The sequence below is a fragment of the Cucurbita maxima genome, unplaced genomic scaffold (assembly GCF_002738345.1).
Source record: "Cucurbita maxima cultivar Rimu unplaced genomic scaffold, Cmax_1.0 Cma_Scf00044, whole genome shotgun sequence".
Lineage (NCBI taxonomy): Eukaryota > Viridiplantae > Streptophyta > Magnoliopsida > Cucurbitales > Cucurbitaceae > Cucurbita > Cucurbita maxima.
In genome coordinates, this window is record NW_019272060.1 from 891825 (window position 1) to 909455 (window position 17631).

The 17631-nt window shown below is 36.5% G+C and overlaps 1 protein-coding gene across 1 annotated transcript; it reads left to right on the plus strand.

The window, feature by feature from the left end:
- Nucleotides 1-833: 833 nt before the first annotated feature.
- Nucleotides 834-16653, plus strand: LOC111470358 (4-alpha-glucanotransferase, chloroplastic/amyloplastic). The gene is made up of 16 exons (XM_023115917.1): nucleotides 834-1281; nucleotides 2243-2305; nucleotides 3905-3993; nucleotides 4103-4163; nucleotides 4645-4723; nucleotides 9145-9281; nucleotides 9366-9524; nucleotides 9618-9694; nucleotides 12133-12272; nucleotides 12361-12392; nucleotides 12478-12552; nucleotides 12878-12950; nucleotides 13032-13120; nucleotides 13323-13367; nucleotides 15840-15992; nucleotides 16334-16653. The coding sequence occupies exons 1-16, from the start codon at nucleotides 913-915 to the stop codon at nucleotides 16436-16438; spliced, it is 1746 nt and encodes a 581-aa protein (XP_022971685.1). The 5' UTR covers nucleotides 834-912; the 3' UTR covers nucleotides 16439-16653.
- Nucleotides 16654-17631: the final 978 nt, after the last annotated feature.

Below are 17631 nucleotides of genomic sequence, written 5' to 3' on the forward strand. Positions count from 1 at the left end.
CTATCATCTATCAACCTATAAAGCACGTTTGTAAACCCCCATTCCTCAAAGTAGGTTCTATAGTCTATCTAGCTACTATCACGTGCAAGGGTAAGCTGACTCAAACTTCACACGACTCCACCTAATAATTTAGGTGTCATGGTAGGTCATTAAGTAGAAAATAGAGAAGCATAGCATCTAAGATAGTCACAAATCTCAACATGTTCATACCATTTTATAAGTTAAAACTTGAATGAAAACTTATAAATTTAGAGTTGAAAAACATCTAAGATAGTCACGAACCAGCTCGTGCACGCTCATGTGTTCATACATGCCTTCACGCGCCTAATCACCTTTGGCTACTCACCAGTTTCTCACGCTTCATCTCCTTGCTCTTTAATTTGTTCCGGTGTACAATACTGAACAAAATTGTCTTTCTGGAAAATATTCACATTTTTTTATTTATTAAGATCAATCAAGTGGAAATTACAAGACACTTGGTGGAGAAGTATTTACGGAGCAAGACGATTTATTCCTAAAATATAAAGATATTTTTATTTATAAAAATACATGATTTTTTTTAAAAAAAATATAAATATCTTTATTTTTAAAATATATACATTTTACATTAAAAAAAAGTTAAATAGAATGAATTACATATATTGTGAAACAATTTCTTAAAAAAAAAAAAAATTATAATGAGTTTTTGGGATTTTAGTTTTTTTTTTCTTTCTATTATTAGTAACTTTTAAAATCTAAAATTTAAGACAATTTATCATTAATAATAATTAAAAAAAAAAAAAATGCATGATTTACAAATTTAAGTATTTAATGCCCTTTGCTACCCAACAGATCCAGAAGATTGCTACTCAGTCACCTCATCTCTCCTACTTTCCTGCCTAACTCTCTGTTTTCGAGCTCAATTCTGCAACAATGGCGATCTCAACCTCTCTCTCCCCTTTTCCTCTATTTCCCAAGCTTCGGAATTCCCCATTGTCGCCGCCCGTACCTCTCAACGCCATTACTACGTCCCTGTCCACCAGGAGATTCAACATTCTCTCTTCTTCTTCCTCTTCCCACAATCTGAAAGTGAGCACCGTTTTCGATGCAGTTACTGTGGGGGAAGATTTTCCGGTCGGATATGGCGAATGGTTTCCGAAGTCGGATCCTGACGTTCGGCGAAGAGCGGGTGTTCTCCTACATCCTACGTCGTTTCGCGGACCTTATGGCATTGGTGATCTTGGAGATGAGGCGTTTAGATTTATCGACTGGCTTCATGAAGCGGGATTCTCTGTTTGGCAGGTTTGGTTCTTACCACTCGTCTCTTGGTTGCCTTGGATTATTAGATAAGTAATTGGGCCCTTGAGGCAAATTTTCAAAATGTTCAATGCATAAATACTGCAATTTCTTGAATCTAGGAAGCAGCAAACTTAAGTGGCATTTACCCTGTTCCTCTTCAAGAATTTCACATCTGATTGCCCATTTGTTCGGTCGTCCAACCAGGGGCAAGAAAAATAAATTATGGCTTGTGTATCTTTCTTTTATTAGTTTATGGGAGTCTTTATAATGGCCCAGACCCACTGCCAGCAGATATTGTCCTCTTCGGCTTTCCTTTTCGGGCTTCCCCTCAAGGTTTCTAAAATGCCTCTTCTAGGGAGAGATTTCGTATAAGGGTGTTTCGTTCTCCTTCCCAACCGATGTGGGATCTCACAATCCACCCCTTCGGGGCACGGCGTCCTTACTGATACTTATTCCCTTCTTCAATCGATGTGAGACCCCCCAAATCCACCCTCTTTGGGCCAGCATCCTTGCTGGCACACCGCCTCGTGTCCACCCTTTGGGGCTCAGTCTCCTCGCTTGCACATTACTCTGTGTTTGGCTCTAATACCATTTGTAACGGCCGAAGCCCACTGGTAGCGGATATTGTCCTCTTTAGGCTTTCCGCCATTCGGGCTTCCCCTCAAGGTTTTTAAAACGCATTTGCTAGGAGAGGTTTCCACATCCTTGTAAAGGGTGTTCCGTTCTCCTTCCCAACCAAGGTGGGATCGGTTTGAGAAAAATGGAAATGAATGTCAAAAGAAGCTGAGACATATAGGATTCCATAGTCTTGGTAACTTTTTGTAGTGTTGTACTTGAAAGTCTAGCACAATGAGCATGAACTTGAAAATGTTGAGGGGAACATATATATTTGTTTACAGGATAGGGAAAATCTGTGTTAATTTTGGAATTTGATCAATTTTGGTTGACTGATGCCGCTTTTCAGGTTCTGCCTTTGGTTCCCCCAGGAAGGAAGGCTAACGAAGAGGGATCGCCCTACTCAGGCCAGGTGAGGACTTTTCCTGTCAACCAATCTTATAATTCTCTTTCTTCCCGTCTGCCCTCTTCTATCTTCTGTTTCTTTATCTTTCCTATGTTTGGGGTGGGGGTTGGGATGATGTGACTGGTGAGGAAATGCAGTTTACAACAATATGGCAATAGAGAATACTCATAAAAGAATGTACTTGAACACCATCTCCATGAATGCCATAAAATAGGTTTTGCCATTTGGGAACTGGTTGATACATTTGTTTATTTACATCCCAATATGTATTGCCTTGAGTTAGGCTCAGTATTACCCCTGGGTCTGGATTGCCTTCTTTGTTGGAGTTGCCACTTTATTTTTCCCCATTTTTTACGCAATTTTGGAATGTTTAATTTATTGGAGATTAAGCCCAGATTGCACCTAGTATTGTCTGGAATTAAAAACATGAATGCAGCAGACATTCTATTTACTTTGAATGATATTGCCCCTCGAGGCTGTTATTTCCTTCACTAAAATTCACAATGATACTGCCAGCCATGGCGTTATTTGAAGTTCCTTACGACAAATGTGGGGTGATAATTTAAACTAAGACCTCAAAGGAATGTGTGGTTGTCTTACCGCTAAACTATGTTAATGTTGGCTACATTTAAAGATCTTTATGCATCATGTAAAACCTCCACAAATTGTAAAGCATAAATGGGGATAGATGCGATCAGGTTAATATGGTGGATCAAAGGTTTTTGCTGGAGGTCCTTCTATAAATAATATAGTTCCTTTACTCCCAAATTGGGAGATAAACGTGAATAGTTGTGATAAGTGATAAATGGTGGTTTTTAGGTGGTCATGCTCGTGTATATAGCTCGGATCCTGCTAGTGGTTGTTTCTTTCATTCCCTCATTTGGCCACTTTCTGTGCTTGTTATGTTTTCTGGACCATAGCAATCATCAAAATATTTATTTCTACGGGACTCTTGGCGTGTCTGGTTGTAATAGATCACGTCACACATTGATGGTGGAGGTGAGGCGACTCAATAGAGAAAAGACCCTTTGGCTGACTTTTAGCTCTGTTGATAGGGTGGCTGTTTGGATGTGTTTCCCAGAGTGGCGTCCAGTTTTTAATAATTGGTATACTCAAGTGGGGTGTTTTATCACTTGCCATTTCAGGTCAAGGGAGAGATCCTATGGCCTGCAACTTTTTTCCCCTTCTATTTCAAAGAATATTTGCCTCCAGAAGAATAGGGGAAGTTTTAGAATGGTTCTCCCTTGGAGGAAGGATGATTTATGGATAGTTTTTCTTGCCACTTTTTCGGTGTCTATTTCTAAAGATTATTTATAGCTATTTATTATCTCTTAGGTTAGTAGTGGAAGCCTCTTTTGTAATCTTTGAGTATTTTACTTTGTACAAGCTTGTTAGGCTCTTTTTTTCGTGGGTTTCTATTTTAAAAAAATTATTTAGAAGTATTCTTTTTATTGCCGAGTTGTATTCTTCCATTTGTCTTAATGGGCACTTGGTTTTACATTAAAAAAATGTTCATTTACAAGATAAATTTCAACAATTTTATTGATCTGGTTACTTTTCCCTGATATGCACTGTTTCTCTGTTGTATCTGATGCAAACTTCCAGGATGCAAATTGCGGAAACACTCTCTTGATCTCTCTTGATGAGCTTGTCAAGGATGGGTTGCTCGCAAAAGATGAGCTGCCAAAACCAGTGTAAGAAACTTTACTCTTTGGCAGATTGAGATTAATTGTTAGCATCCAGTTGTAATCTCTCATGAAGGAGCACTATGAAGTAATCCTGCCCCTGAATTGTTACTTGCAGCGACGATAACCATGTAGACTTCTCTGCTGTTGCTGATTTAAAGGATCCCTTAATAGCAAAGGTTTGTAATTAATCTTTCCCGTCTCCTCCCTCATGAGTGGTTGCATGTCAAAATTTAAGTATTGCTTGATATGAGAAGTGACTTGAAAATGAATTTCAACATGCAATCTGTCTCCCAAACTTCCTCCATTTTTGTAAAGTTATCATTATTAGTTTTGGACAGGAAATTGTCTGTGTGTGTGTGTGTTACATTATATTCAAAAAGAAAGGAGAAACAACGTAACAGCCAGGGTAGAAACTATGAAGTTTTACACAGTTAAAACTATGCAAGCGAGATAAAAGGAACTTGCTGTGGAGGTAACCTGTTTCATCGTCTGATTCAGAGGGTTGATCTTATGTTTACATTCCAGTGCATATTTTTTCATGATCTCAATACAGATTTTCCAGCAAAAAGTTACTTTCTATAGTGTTTTTTTTTTTTTTTTTAATATTTTAATATAACCTGCAAATTTATTTGATGGTTTTCTTTGGTTCTGTCATAGGCTGCAGAAAGGTTAATTCACAGTGACGGTAAACTTAAAAGGCAGCTTGAAGAATTTTGTAGAGACCCTAATATATCAAGTGAGTTTTTAATATAATTGAACTGATCTCACTGTTCACCTTTAATACTTTGCAGAAAACCTTTTAGTTTGTAGCAATATTTAGCTCATCTTGCTGTTTGTTAAAAATTATATGCGAGCAGATCCTTTCTATCAACTTACTAGAGGGCATTAATTTAGTGAAAGTTTCCCAGACAATAAATCACTTGATTCTTTCTTAGACCTGTCAATTTAATTCAAGCCTCAATTGCTTCAAGAAAAGAGGTTCAAATTAGCCTGCTAACCTCTTCAATGGCTGGATCTGGTCAGCTGTAGAGTTGGTAACTGCTACCAAAATTCAGTTATGCTGAACTACAAAAGTTACTTGAGCATAAATCCTCTCATGAACCGGATTTTTAATACGTAATTAATTGTCAAGTTGTTCCTCCTTTAGTGTAGGCAAACACAGATCTTCCACAGCTCTCACTAAAATTTTTCTTTGCCACTGTTGGATGTAGAAGAAGAAAAAGAGAAACAATTCAAAGATTTTGAGATGGTTGTCCAAAATGATTCTAGTTTGCATGGATACTTCGGTAGTTATCCCCTAGTTTTCAGTTTTACTGAATGGCAGCTCAACAATATGCTTGCGTTAGCTTGACCATCTAATAAAGTCTGCGGGCTAATTAATTAATCATCTAACTTAATAGATTGGCAAGAGCCTGATTATTGTCTGTCGGGAGGCAATTTTCAATGTTAGGAGGTGGTCTTTTGAGAATTCAAATGGAGGATAAAACGCAAGGAATATGAGGTTTTGTAACTCTATTGAAAAGTCATCACTCAAGGATTTCCCCTTCAAGTTGGTCTATACACTGGTTTGATTTCCGTGACTCACCTTCCCTTACTTTGATTGACTGCTTTTCTCTACAGATAAGATCTTAGAAAAAATTTGTTGTAGCTACAGTAAGAAGGCTTGACAGATCCACTTCTGATCTATCCTTCTCTTTGTTGGCCATGCAAATTGGGGTCCTACCCTATTTTGCTTTGAAAATATGTGGATGCAGCATCACTCTTTTTTCCGAATGGATGGTCGGTCCATGGTTTTATGCAAAATTCAAATGTCTGAAGGAACGGTGATATGCTTGGGTGCTGAACTGCCTAAAAATCAGGTTATATATGAGATCCCCATTATTGATAATATTGAAGAATTGGGTGACTTGATCCCAAACGAACAAAATCGAGAGGCATTCCTTTCTTAGTTGGGACCTCTTTCTATCCTTCCGATATCATCTGGGTTTCTTAGAGCCATATGGGTTTCGATTTCTAATATCTTTCTTAGAGCTTCTTTCTATCCTTTCTATCCAACAAAATCTGATCGCTACTCTATCCTTCTCTCTGTTAGATTTCAGTTTCTAATTTTTTTTTTAATTATTCTATAGGCTTTATCATGCATAGTTGGAGCCTTTTTCTTAGTTGGGCTCCCTTCTGTGAGCTTGGTTTTTTGTATGCCTTTGTTTTCTCTCATTTTTCTCAATGAAAGTTGGTATTGAAAAAAAATGAGGAGCCTCTTTGGAGGCAAAAATGCAAGACCAGATGGCTTAAGTACGGGGATATAGACTGTTCTTTCTTTCACCAAATTATGGCCACAAAGAATAGAAAAAGCACCATTGCAAAAATTATACCTCTACAGGGCCGGAATTATCTCTCAGATAATGAAAGTTCATTTTTTTCCAGCTCTATTCCAAGAAACAGGCTAATCTATCCCTTCCACAGATCACACATTGGGATCTCATTTCAGCCACGCAAGTTTCATCTTTGGAAACCGACTTTTGAGGGGATGAGGTTAAACATGCTGTAGTTTATTTAGGCGCCAATAAATCTTCTGGTTCCAATGGCTTTACGGTTGAATTCCTCCAAAATTTTGGAACATCCTTAAACGGAACCTCATGAGTTCCAAGACTTTTTTTAAGAATGGGATTATCAATGCCACATCAATTGAGATCTACATTTGCCTCATCCCTAAGAAAGTGGGCACATGTAAAGTCAATGATTACAGATTTATCTGCTTAACTTCACACCTGTACCAGATCATTGCTAAGGTTGTCTTAAAAAGATTCAAGAAGGTACTTCCTCTCACGGTTTTTGATTATCAATCGTCTTTTGTTGAAGGTCATCAAATCCTTAATGCATCTCCCTTTGCCAATGAACTTGTGAATGAATGGAAGAGAGAAAAAAAGGGACTATCTTATTGCTTGATACTAAGAAAACTTTTGATAATGTGGATTAAACTTCCCTCAACAATAATCTTGTGGCAAGAAACTATGGGTAATTATGGAGAAAGTGGATCAAAGGATGTATCTCATTGCCAAACTTCTCCATTCTCATTAATGGGCCACCTTGTGGTAAAATACGCTACTAGATCCCTTCGGCAAGGTTTTCCCTATCAGCATTTCTCTTTATTCTTATAATGGACTATTTTAGTCATTTAACGATGCAAATGATTGGGACCTCAGTTTTATTATCTCCCAGAAAAAAGAAGCCACGGTTGCTGATTTCTGGAAGGCAGATACAAATGATTGGGACCTCAGTTTTAGATGAGGCATCCTGGACAGAGAATTTGCTAGCTGGATAAGTAAAGTTGGCTTGATCGACACTGTGAGGTTGGGCGACAATATGGATAGAGCTTGCGGTCCCTTGAGAAATCAGGGTTTTTTTCCTCCCATGATTGATTTGATATGGAATTCCAGTGTTCCAAAAAGTATAGAAGTGTTCCTTTGGAGTGGGATCCAAAGGAAGTTTCAAGCATGGACTCTTTCTTCCTCGGTGTGCAGTTTTTGTGTTAGGGGCAATGAAAATGTGGACCATTTGTTCCTTCAATGTCCTTTCTCCTTGAGGGGCTGGTACCTTTTGCTCAAAACCTTTGGTTTGGCCTTTTGTTTTCCGAATTCTTTATGAGAGTGGCTTACTGAAGCTTTAAGGGGATGGAACCTTAGCAGAAAAGCAACGGTGTTGTGGAGGTGTTCACTGTTCAGCGGCCATGTTTATTGAAATTTTGAAGGAATGAAACTGGAGGGTTTTCGAAGACAAGTCATACTTTTGAGTTCTTTTTTAATATTGTACAAACCAATTCTTCACTTTGTCGTCTTCAGCAAGATTTTTGTTTTGTTTTGTTTTATTTTGTTTTTCTTTTGCAATTATAGCCTAGGTCAAATTCTCCAAGATGGGAGGCTGTGCTTCATTAGTTTCTCTTGGGAAGAGGGTTGCTCACCCCTGTCCCTAGTCAGTCTATTTTTGTTTGCTTAATATATGTTCTGTTTCTTACAGAAAAAAAGACTTTTTTAGGAATTTCCTTTGAAAGACCCTACTGTGCAGCAACTATAAGCATCTGATTAAACGATAAAAGTCCTCCTCCCCATCGACATCGAGGTTTTAGGCGTCCAATATATTAAAGACAAAAACCATGTCCATTTAGCCAAGTGACTATGGAGAAAAGGAGAAGGCTCTCTTCACTTCTCTTGTGGCCCATAGAAGAGTATTAGAAGCACCAAGCCTTAATCCATACTAATGTCCGGACCACTGTTGGCAACAGGGAATCTACAAACTTTTGGCATGGCTCCTGGTTGTGTGATAGACCTCTGGCCCTTTGTTTTCCTCAATTCTTTTATATTACCACTAGAAATGCGGTATTTGTCAAAGATATGTGACACGAAGTTTTAGCCTATTGGGATTTGAATTTCAGAAGATTATTGATGAATGATGAACACTGAATGGGCTAATTTAAGCCTAAGCCTCCAAATTTTATTTGACTTTGGATGGTGATGATTGGGTTTGGCCACACAAAATAAACGGTGGTTTTTATGTAGAGTCCTTGCTCAATAGCCTTGATCACTTGATGGAGAGTTCCTCCCTTAATTTTTGGAGCGTTCACACGAAGCCCTAAACACTGGTGAGATAGTATCCAGAGGCACATTCCCTTCATGGCTATATCTTCTAGTTGGTGGGTGCATCCTATGCAAAGCACAGTGGAGAGGACCGAACTCAGTTATTCACAGTGGAGAGGACCAATCTCACTTATATATTCACTGTCCTTTTGGACAAAGATTTTGGAATGATGTCAAACTTTTCAACTGGTTGGTTGTGCTTCCAAATGACCCACATTCTCTCATCAATTTTCTTCTTTTGGATCAACCCTTCAAGGAAAATAAGGAGCTTCTATGGAATGCTTGGTTTTTTCTTTTAGTGTTGTTTTTTCTTGCTATTACTTTGTGTGATTGAATTCTCTGTTTCTCTTTTAATTTTTCTACACTTGACAATTGAAGAATTCTTTTATAACTCCTTCGGCCTTGGGCTTTCTCTCCATCTTTTGTGTAATTTCACACACCAATGGAATGTATATATATGTATGTATGTACAGCTCTTTGTACTTCCTTTAACTCTCTCTGTTGTTCTTCTTGTTGGATTATGCAGGCTGGCTTGAAGATGCAGCTTATTTTGCTGCTATTGATAACAGACTAAATTGTTTCAGTTGGTATGAATGGCCAGAACCCTTAAAAAATCGGCATCTTTCAGCTTTAGTAGATGTTTACCGAAGGGAAAGAGATTTCGTAAGATTTGGGCGAATTCAACTTTTGAGCTTCTGATTTCTATAGTCGTAGCCTTATTGCTCACATGTACCTTTGTTTTTGCAGATAAATATATTCATTGCTCAACAGTTTTTATTCCAGAGACAATGGCAAAGAGTTCGCAGCTACGCAAATATGAAGGGTATTACTATAATGGGAGATATGCCTATATATGTTGGCTATCAGAGTGCAGACGTGTGGGCTAATAAAAAGCAATTTTTGCTGGTATATAGTGCTTCTTGATGAGTAGATACAGTGACTATGTTGTATGAAATATTTCCATTATGTTGGTTGCTAATGCTACTAATCTTCTGGCAGAACAAGAAAGGTTTTCCTGTGCTAGTGAGTGGTGTGCCTCCAGATGCATTCAGTGAAACTGGTCAACTATGGGGAAGGTGTGTAATGTGCTTGTCTCATTCAAATGGTTGATTGTTACATTTTGTGTTTTTATTTTTATTTTATGAAATATGTTTTTTTTTTCCCGTAGTTATTACATATGGTCATTTTTTCTTGTTTGGTGTGATTGTGTCATAGAATTAAATTTTTTAATCTAGATTTTTAAAGCAAATTCATTCTGAAGTGGATATTGTATAGGGAATTGATTTGAATCAAAGGGAAAAAAAAAAAGAAAAAACGTAAAGAAAGGAACATAATCATGGGTAGCCCATCGTTAGCATTGCTTAGTGGTTAAGGTATCTCAACTTCTGCTAAAACCCTTCATTTCTTATCAGCATGGCCAACTTGTTGAGACATCTCTACTTCCTCTATAAGATTGTGAGCTTGAATCTACATACATGTGATGTGATATTTTGAAAAAAGAAGACCTTTATTTCCTATCAAAAATAAAAAAATTGGTGATACCCAACACATATAGTTGTCTATCATATATGCTTAGCAACTCAATATATAGTTGTCTATCATTTAACTATTAACAAACTAACTAAACTAAATCTAATTAACAATACAAAGTAGTGAACTAACTGCTAAATGTCCTACGAACAAAATAGTAAAATAAACTGGCGAAGATCAGGTTGTTGTTAACAGCTGCAGTGAGGGAAAAGGTTTCTATGAATTTTAGCTTCGATCACAATCTGGTAGCCAGTTAAGAACTCTTTCATCTAGCGATTTCCTTTTTTCTTTTGTTTTCTTTCTTAAATTCTTGGCAATGTAGGATAGAGGAGTGAGGTTAGCTAGGAAAACAGCTCCAAATGCCTTTCACATGGTCGTCATTTGGCTTTTAATGGAAAATGTTGATGATGGGTACATAATTTCTCCTTGACTAAATCATGTCAGTTTTGAAGTTCACATAATGACTGTTTTTAATGTTCTCTATTAATGCAAATTAATTGATCATAACAAATATTCCACCTTTTGTTGTCTCATTTTCTAATTTTCTTTGTTCAATAAATATTTAGAGGTAAAATACTTTATGCATATCATAATCAAAGAAAATGTCCTCTTAAATAGGAGGAAAAACTCTTTACAAATAAGGGCATTATCTACTATAAAGATGAATTCTAATACAATAAATACAAAGAGATTCCTAATTTTTTTCCTTTAAAAAAAGAAATAACGAACACTCCCTCTTAAGCTTTTAAAGATATCTTTTCATTATAGCTTGTTTACTAGTTTGTCGAACTGTAGCTTCAGAAGTCCCTTAGTCAGAACATCAGCAATTTGCTCTATAGTTGGATGATAAGGAATACATATTATACATCAATTTTCCTTTCTATGGAATGTTTATCTACCTCAATGTATTTTGTTCTATCATGAAGGACTAGATTATGAGCGGTAGAGATATCTGCCTTATTGCCATAATAAATATGCATAGGCATCACCTAGGAAAATCTAAGTACGTTGAACAGTCTCTTTATCCATATACTTGTGCTAAAGTCCTATTTTCAGCTTCAACACTTTTTGGCCACCACCATTCAGTTTCAATAAGTATATGGATATACGTGTGCTAAAGTTCTAATTTCAGCTTCAATAGCTTCAACAACTTCAACACTACTTTTGGCCACCACAATTCATCACAATTCTTCCAATAGGCTCATTATCCATATACATGTGCTAAAGTCCTAAATTCAGCTTCAACACTACTTTTGGCACCATACTTTATTTTTTGCTTCGCCAAGTAACTAGATTCCCTTGAACAAACTGAAAACAACCAAAATTAAATCTTCTATCAGTGATGCTACTTGTCCAGTTAGCATTAGTGTAAATTTCCACAGGTAGATGGTCATGTTTCTTAAACAGTGTGCCTTTTCCTGGTTTCTTTTAAGTATCTTAGGATCTTGTAAATTGCTTCAAAGTGAGTTGGTCCTGGGGCATGCATTAACTGACTTACCATACTAACTGTAAAAGCAATGTTTGAACATGTGCGAGACAAATAAATGAATCTTCCTACAAGTTTTTGGTGTTTTTTTTGTGACTAGTGTTAAGAAATAAAATATTAAGATGAAATTTAACCTATTTTACCTACTAACTTAAGGTTTTGAGTTTATTTTAGTTTAACAAGTTTTTTTCAATATTTACACTAATGCCAAAGCTGTCAAATGAAAGCCTTCTAATTTGTGATAATCATAGATTGGCTGTAATTGCAAAAAGAATCTTGGCGATTTGCATTCAACCAAGAAGCTAAATTTTTGTATGCTAAAAAGATCCTGTGATTTTTCATTATATCACCGTAAATGTTTCCTGTTATTTTCTTTTATCTAATACTTCTCAAAAGGTTTCCGCCATTTGTGTTAATTCTTGTTTGTAAATTTTATTTGTAGTAAACCTGCCAAGAAATAGCTTTCTAACTAATTGATTTTTTCTTGGAACTTGAAAGTCCTCTATATGATTGGAACGCCATGGAGAAAGATGGTTTTTCTTGGTGGATACAGCGCATTAAACGTGCACAGAATCTATATGATGAATTCAGGATTGATCATTTTAGAGGATTTGCTGGGTACTGGGCAGTTCCTTCTGGTAGGCTTTTATGAAACAAACATGTCAGCTTACTTCACGTGTTGTTTCTCTGGTTTGTAGTTTGTGCTAATATGTTGCAAATGTACAGAGGCAAAAATTGCTACAATTGGACGTTGGAAGGTCAGACTTACAACTTTCCTGATTCTTTTAGATTGTACTTTGACATCATAGTATCTTCTTCAGTAGCATTTTTTTATGATAGTAGGCAGGGCCAGGAAAATCTTTATTTGATGCCATATTCAGAGCAGTTGGGAAGATCAACATAATTGCAGAAGATTTGGTATGTTTTTATAATAATCAAGTAATGAATTCGACCAATTGAGTGTGTCAATGTGATTTCTTGTATTGGTTGCACATCCTTCGTGTTCGAAGTTTCCAGACTAACGACATCGGTTCTGAATTTATCTTTGAAGCCATAAGCTTCAGAGGTTGAACTTGCCCCTATCTCACCAAAAACCCTCTGTTTGGTGTTTAAAATGTCCCTCATGAATTAAGTAATGTGCACTTTTATTTTGGAAAGTATCAGAACATAGTTCCACTTGGACTCCGTTTTCTTTTAGTTTTAGCTACATTGGTTTAAACTTTGTAATACCATCTCATGACAGGGAGTTATTACCGAAGATGTGGTTCGTCTCAGAAAATCTATCGGAGCACCTGGGATGGCTGTCCTCCAGTTTGGTATAGTGTTATATATTGTCTCTGTTTTGAAGAGATTGTCTTGAAGTTATTCTTGGCTATTTATGTATCTTGTTCAAACAGGTTTTGGAAATGATTCTGCTAATCCGCATTCGCCCCACAATCATGAATCTAGCCAAGTTGTCTACACGGGAACTCATGATAATGATACAGTAATAATTTCTTTGCTTGCCTTTCCTTGCAATATGTCGCAAATTCTGATGTTTTCAAATAAGCATGTTAATCTGATTCAAGTATATTTAATTGGTCAAATTTATAGTTTTTTGCAATTTGTTTATCTTATCTGCATAATAACTAATGCAGATTCTTCTCTCTTGGTGTCATTCTGTTAATTGTTGTAGTGTTTTAATGCAGAGTCTTGGCTGGTGGGACAATTTGAATGAAGGAGAAAAGGCCAATGTTTGTCACTCCTTCTCTGAACCTAACACATTCACACATGCAAAAACTACAATGGTTTCTGTATATTGTTGCAAAGCTACTAGTTTTTGTATTAGTTTGAACATAAATGAAAACATATTAACATTAGTAACAATAAGAAAAGAATAAAATAAATATTTGAAGAAATCCAAAGAGAGGCCCATTGAAGGATAAAGCTTCACGGGAAAGGCCACTGACAACCACCGTAATGAATGTCACATGAACTCCACAGGTTATGTTCCCAAGGAAAGAAAATGGGGCCTCAAAGATGAGAAACATGAAAATTTAATTTATACAGTCGAGCTACAAACAGCGAAGTAAGGGGAGAAAATGATGGTATTACGGTGTGTATTTTACATAACCACTTTGAAAGAATGGAGGATGGGAGAATGTGGGCGACTCTGTTGGAACAACCTAAGCGTTTTAAAAGGATGAAAGGGAAGTCTGAGAAAAATAGAAGACCATGTTTAGGAGGTAGTCTGGTTTTGTGTGAAGAAAACGGTTGTTGGGAACGTTATCTCGTTTCAGAAATAAATTATCACTCAGATAGGTTAGATGCTATGCTGTGCAGGATAAGATCAAAATATATAGATTGGGACTTGAAACATAAAGGGTTTTCAAGGACTATAGTAATAGAACAATAGTCGAGCGCGATTCCAGGAAGTGGCGTGTGGACAGAAGGGTAGTTACATCATTATGAAACCTGTTGGGAATTGGATGAGTAGAAGTTGAACCATACGCTAGATCTATATGGGAATGTTAATCTATTGAATACCTTGCTGATTTTCAATCTTATTTGGGATGTTATCACCATGATTTTCATTGATGACCGACCCAAGTCCAAGGGCTATGGCACTATTTCTGTTGTGGATTACTTTAGTATGGTCATTTCATTTTCCTCCGCCAACCTTTTAGTGCTAAAACTGTGGCCGGTTTCTTTTGAAAGTAGTATGTCTCCCTGGGGTTCCCCTATTGTTTATCTTTGATGAAGTTAATATATTCATTAGTCATTTCTTGGACAAAGCTATTAATTGCAGGTTATTCAATTCCAGAAGAGTTCTTTTTTTTTTTTTTTTTATAAAAGAGTACTAAAGATATTAGCCCTATAAATTAGTTGGAACGGGCAAGCCGTAGTACTATATATGGAAGGAAGATGATTGTTTTGCAATTCTTTGTAGGCCAAGTGACATAGATGCAGGGAGAGCCGTTAGATCCTTAGAATTGCTTAGAAGTCTCTTTTTTGCTATTTTACTATTTGTGTCCATTCTTCAGGTTTGATACCAGTAAAGATAATTCTAGAGCCTATAACTGCAATAGACCACACATATGGAGACCCCTTGGGAGCTAGAGATGGTTGAGGCTATTAAACATTTGGGCAGATTAGATGTCTCTGGCCATATGGATATCAAGAGTTCCTTACAGTGTTTTAGAACACCTTGAAAGCTGATTTGTTTAAGGAATTCTTTTGGAATGAGTACTTTAACTTGTGCTCAAAGAAAAAGGAGAAGGCAGTGAAGATTAGCGACTTTCACCCAAGCCTAGTTACCAATGTGTGTTAAAAACTGCACGATCTTTTGGTCGGAATGCTTCTCTTTTGATGATCTCTTCAAACTAGAACATTCGGAATAAGTTACCGAATCTATGGAGGACAGACAACTGGGAATTGACGACTTGAGGAAGAAGAATGAGGCTTCATTATCTAAATGTCTGGAGGATTCAAAGGAAATAAATAATTTATGCCACAAAATGGTTGCTAGCGAAACGATTAGCGTTCTTGGTAGAAGAGAGAACGGCTACTATACTAAAGAAAAGAAAGCAGGATGTGCAAGAAACCTCAATGGAATATTAAGAATCTGAAAGGCCACATGGAGAATTTTGTGGTAATCAAGAATGGGAATGGAAGGGCTTTCTTTTGGAATGTTAAATGGGTGGGAAATCAGTCACTGTTGTTATGGTTCTACAGATTTTATGCAATCATGGAGCAGAAAAATGATACTATTGGTCAAGTCTGGAAGTACTACTTCGGAGACTTACTGCAAGAAAAAATTCACATGAGAAGATGAAAAAGTTAATGAAACTTTTACAAGAGATTAATGGGGTACGTATTGTATGTGGGGAGTGACAGAAGGTTTGAGTACTACGAAAAGGTTGCAAAGCAAATGCCCCTTTACAGTTAACTAAGTTGAGCTTAAATTGCAGGATATTATGTATGGAAGACCAAGCACACCTGTTTTTCCTTTTTCTGGTGACTTCTTTTTTTCTTTTTGGGGGCGAACGTTTTGCTAATTCAATGAAAAGCGTAAAGAAAAGAAAACCCATAGAAAAACTAAAAAAAAAAAAAAAAAAAACGATTTGCTGCCAACATGAGTCTAGCTTCTTCACTTGAGGTCAGAGGTTTGAATCCTCATATCCCCACATTTGTTGTACTTGACGTTTTTTCGATTGTTAATACAGGTACAGAAGTATCTCTCAATTACTGAGAAAGATGACATCCCCTGGGCTCTCATCCGGACAGCATTGTCTTCTGTGGCACAAACTGCTATAATACCTATACAAGATGTTCTTCGGCTAGGGAATTCTGCAAGGATGAACATTCCAGCAACACAGGTAAGTGTACCTTCATACTCAAATCTCCGATTACTCTGGTTGTTGACTATCATAAAGCTCAGCATTAAGTATCTAAGTTGAATGCCATTCCGCCATTGCAATGCCTCTTCTTTCATCTTTGATTACAATGAAGATGGTACCACTGGTGTTTTCAGTAGCCCCCATCTTTTGATTCTTTGATTTTAACCATCTCAGTCTATGCAGTGCTGGAAAAAAAGACCTTGCATTCAATAGGAAACTTTATTTAGAAGAAAAATGTGAACAATTTTAGATTGTGTATGAATTATTTGATTGTTATGATGGTTCCATGTGTAAGTAAGATATGTTTGTAATTGTCACAGTTCGGAAACTGGAAATGGAGAATACCTAGTTCCGTAAGCTTTGAGAGTTTGGAGACTGAAGCCACTGAATTGAAGGATATGCTTTCATTGTATGGGCGTCTTTAGGTGAAAAAGGCTGGCCTTGTGATCCCAAATTGTTGCTGTAGGGGCCTTTAGTATTAGATAGTAAATAGTTGTCTGAGCTTTCAGATTGTTTAATTTAATAAGATCTCCCACCAATAATCTGGATGTGGTGATGTGCGAGTCACAGGAGAAACTACAAGCTTGTGACCATTTATAAACATTATTTGAAGTAATGAATAAAGTCTTTCATTTCTTTAGTTTTGTACCATATTTATTATTGAGTTATAAATTAGAAGTGGGAATAATGATCTTTTTAGTCCACAATTCGTTTGATCCAAACTCTAGAGCAATTTTACCTGAGGAACTCACTCATTTTTTCGGATTTTGTTGAGTTTCATCTTGTGGAGGGCAAATTGGCTCAGTGATCGATTTCTAGGTTTTGTTGGTTTTGTTGTAAACATTGATTACTTCCAATTGCAGTTTAGACCTAATTCAAAGGTAGGACATTTTTCATTTTTATAGGAATTTTTGTACCATAAACTACGGTATCTCCAATTATATCTTTTCTCACTATTGGAATAGTGTCAATAGTGTCGTATTCTATATTTATGATTCTACCACGTCCTTTTTATTCGGTCAAAAATTGATTTTATCGTATAGATGCTTATGACCTCTATGCTTATTAACTCATTTAAAAAATGCATTTTTGATTTTGAAATCATCCGAATGGATTTGTAGGATAAATGTGTTTGGTAATAGAAGATAAATGATTTTAAAAGAATTTATAATCACTTCTCAAGTGATAATTAGTCAATCTTTTGAACAGTGATTTTTAAATGATTTTTCTCCATTTTATATGTTTTGGATCAAACTCAAGGTGGGTATAATTCAATTTAATTTGTTTTATTTGGATTGATAATAGACAATTAAGTTATATTAACCCTATAATGGTTTCTACCATCAATTTGCACGATTGATTTGAATGTGGTAGGATAAAATGAACTTCGTTAAGGTTGAGTTTAGGTGACGATTCTTATTTTCCCCAAGGTCAATCCTTGTATTTTTTTTTATGTATCCTACAAAAAATGAATTTCATATAAAATGGAGACAAAAGGAGTTTTTTTGTTTGTTGATGAGACACCCGAATTTGAACAGGGAAAAAGGGAGTTGCAGTCCCCCGTCTTACCGCTTGGCCATGCCGCCAAAACGATACAAAATATTGGATTGGCTCTATC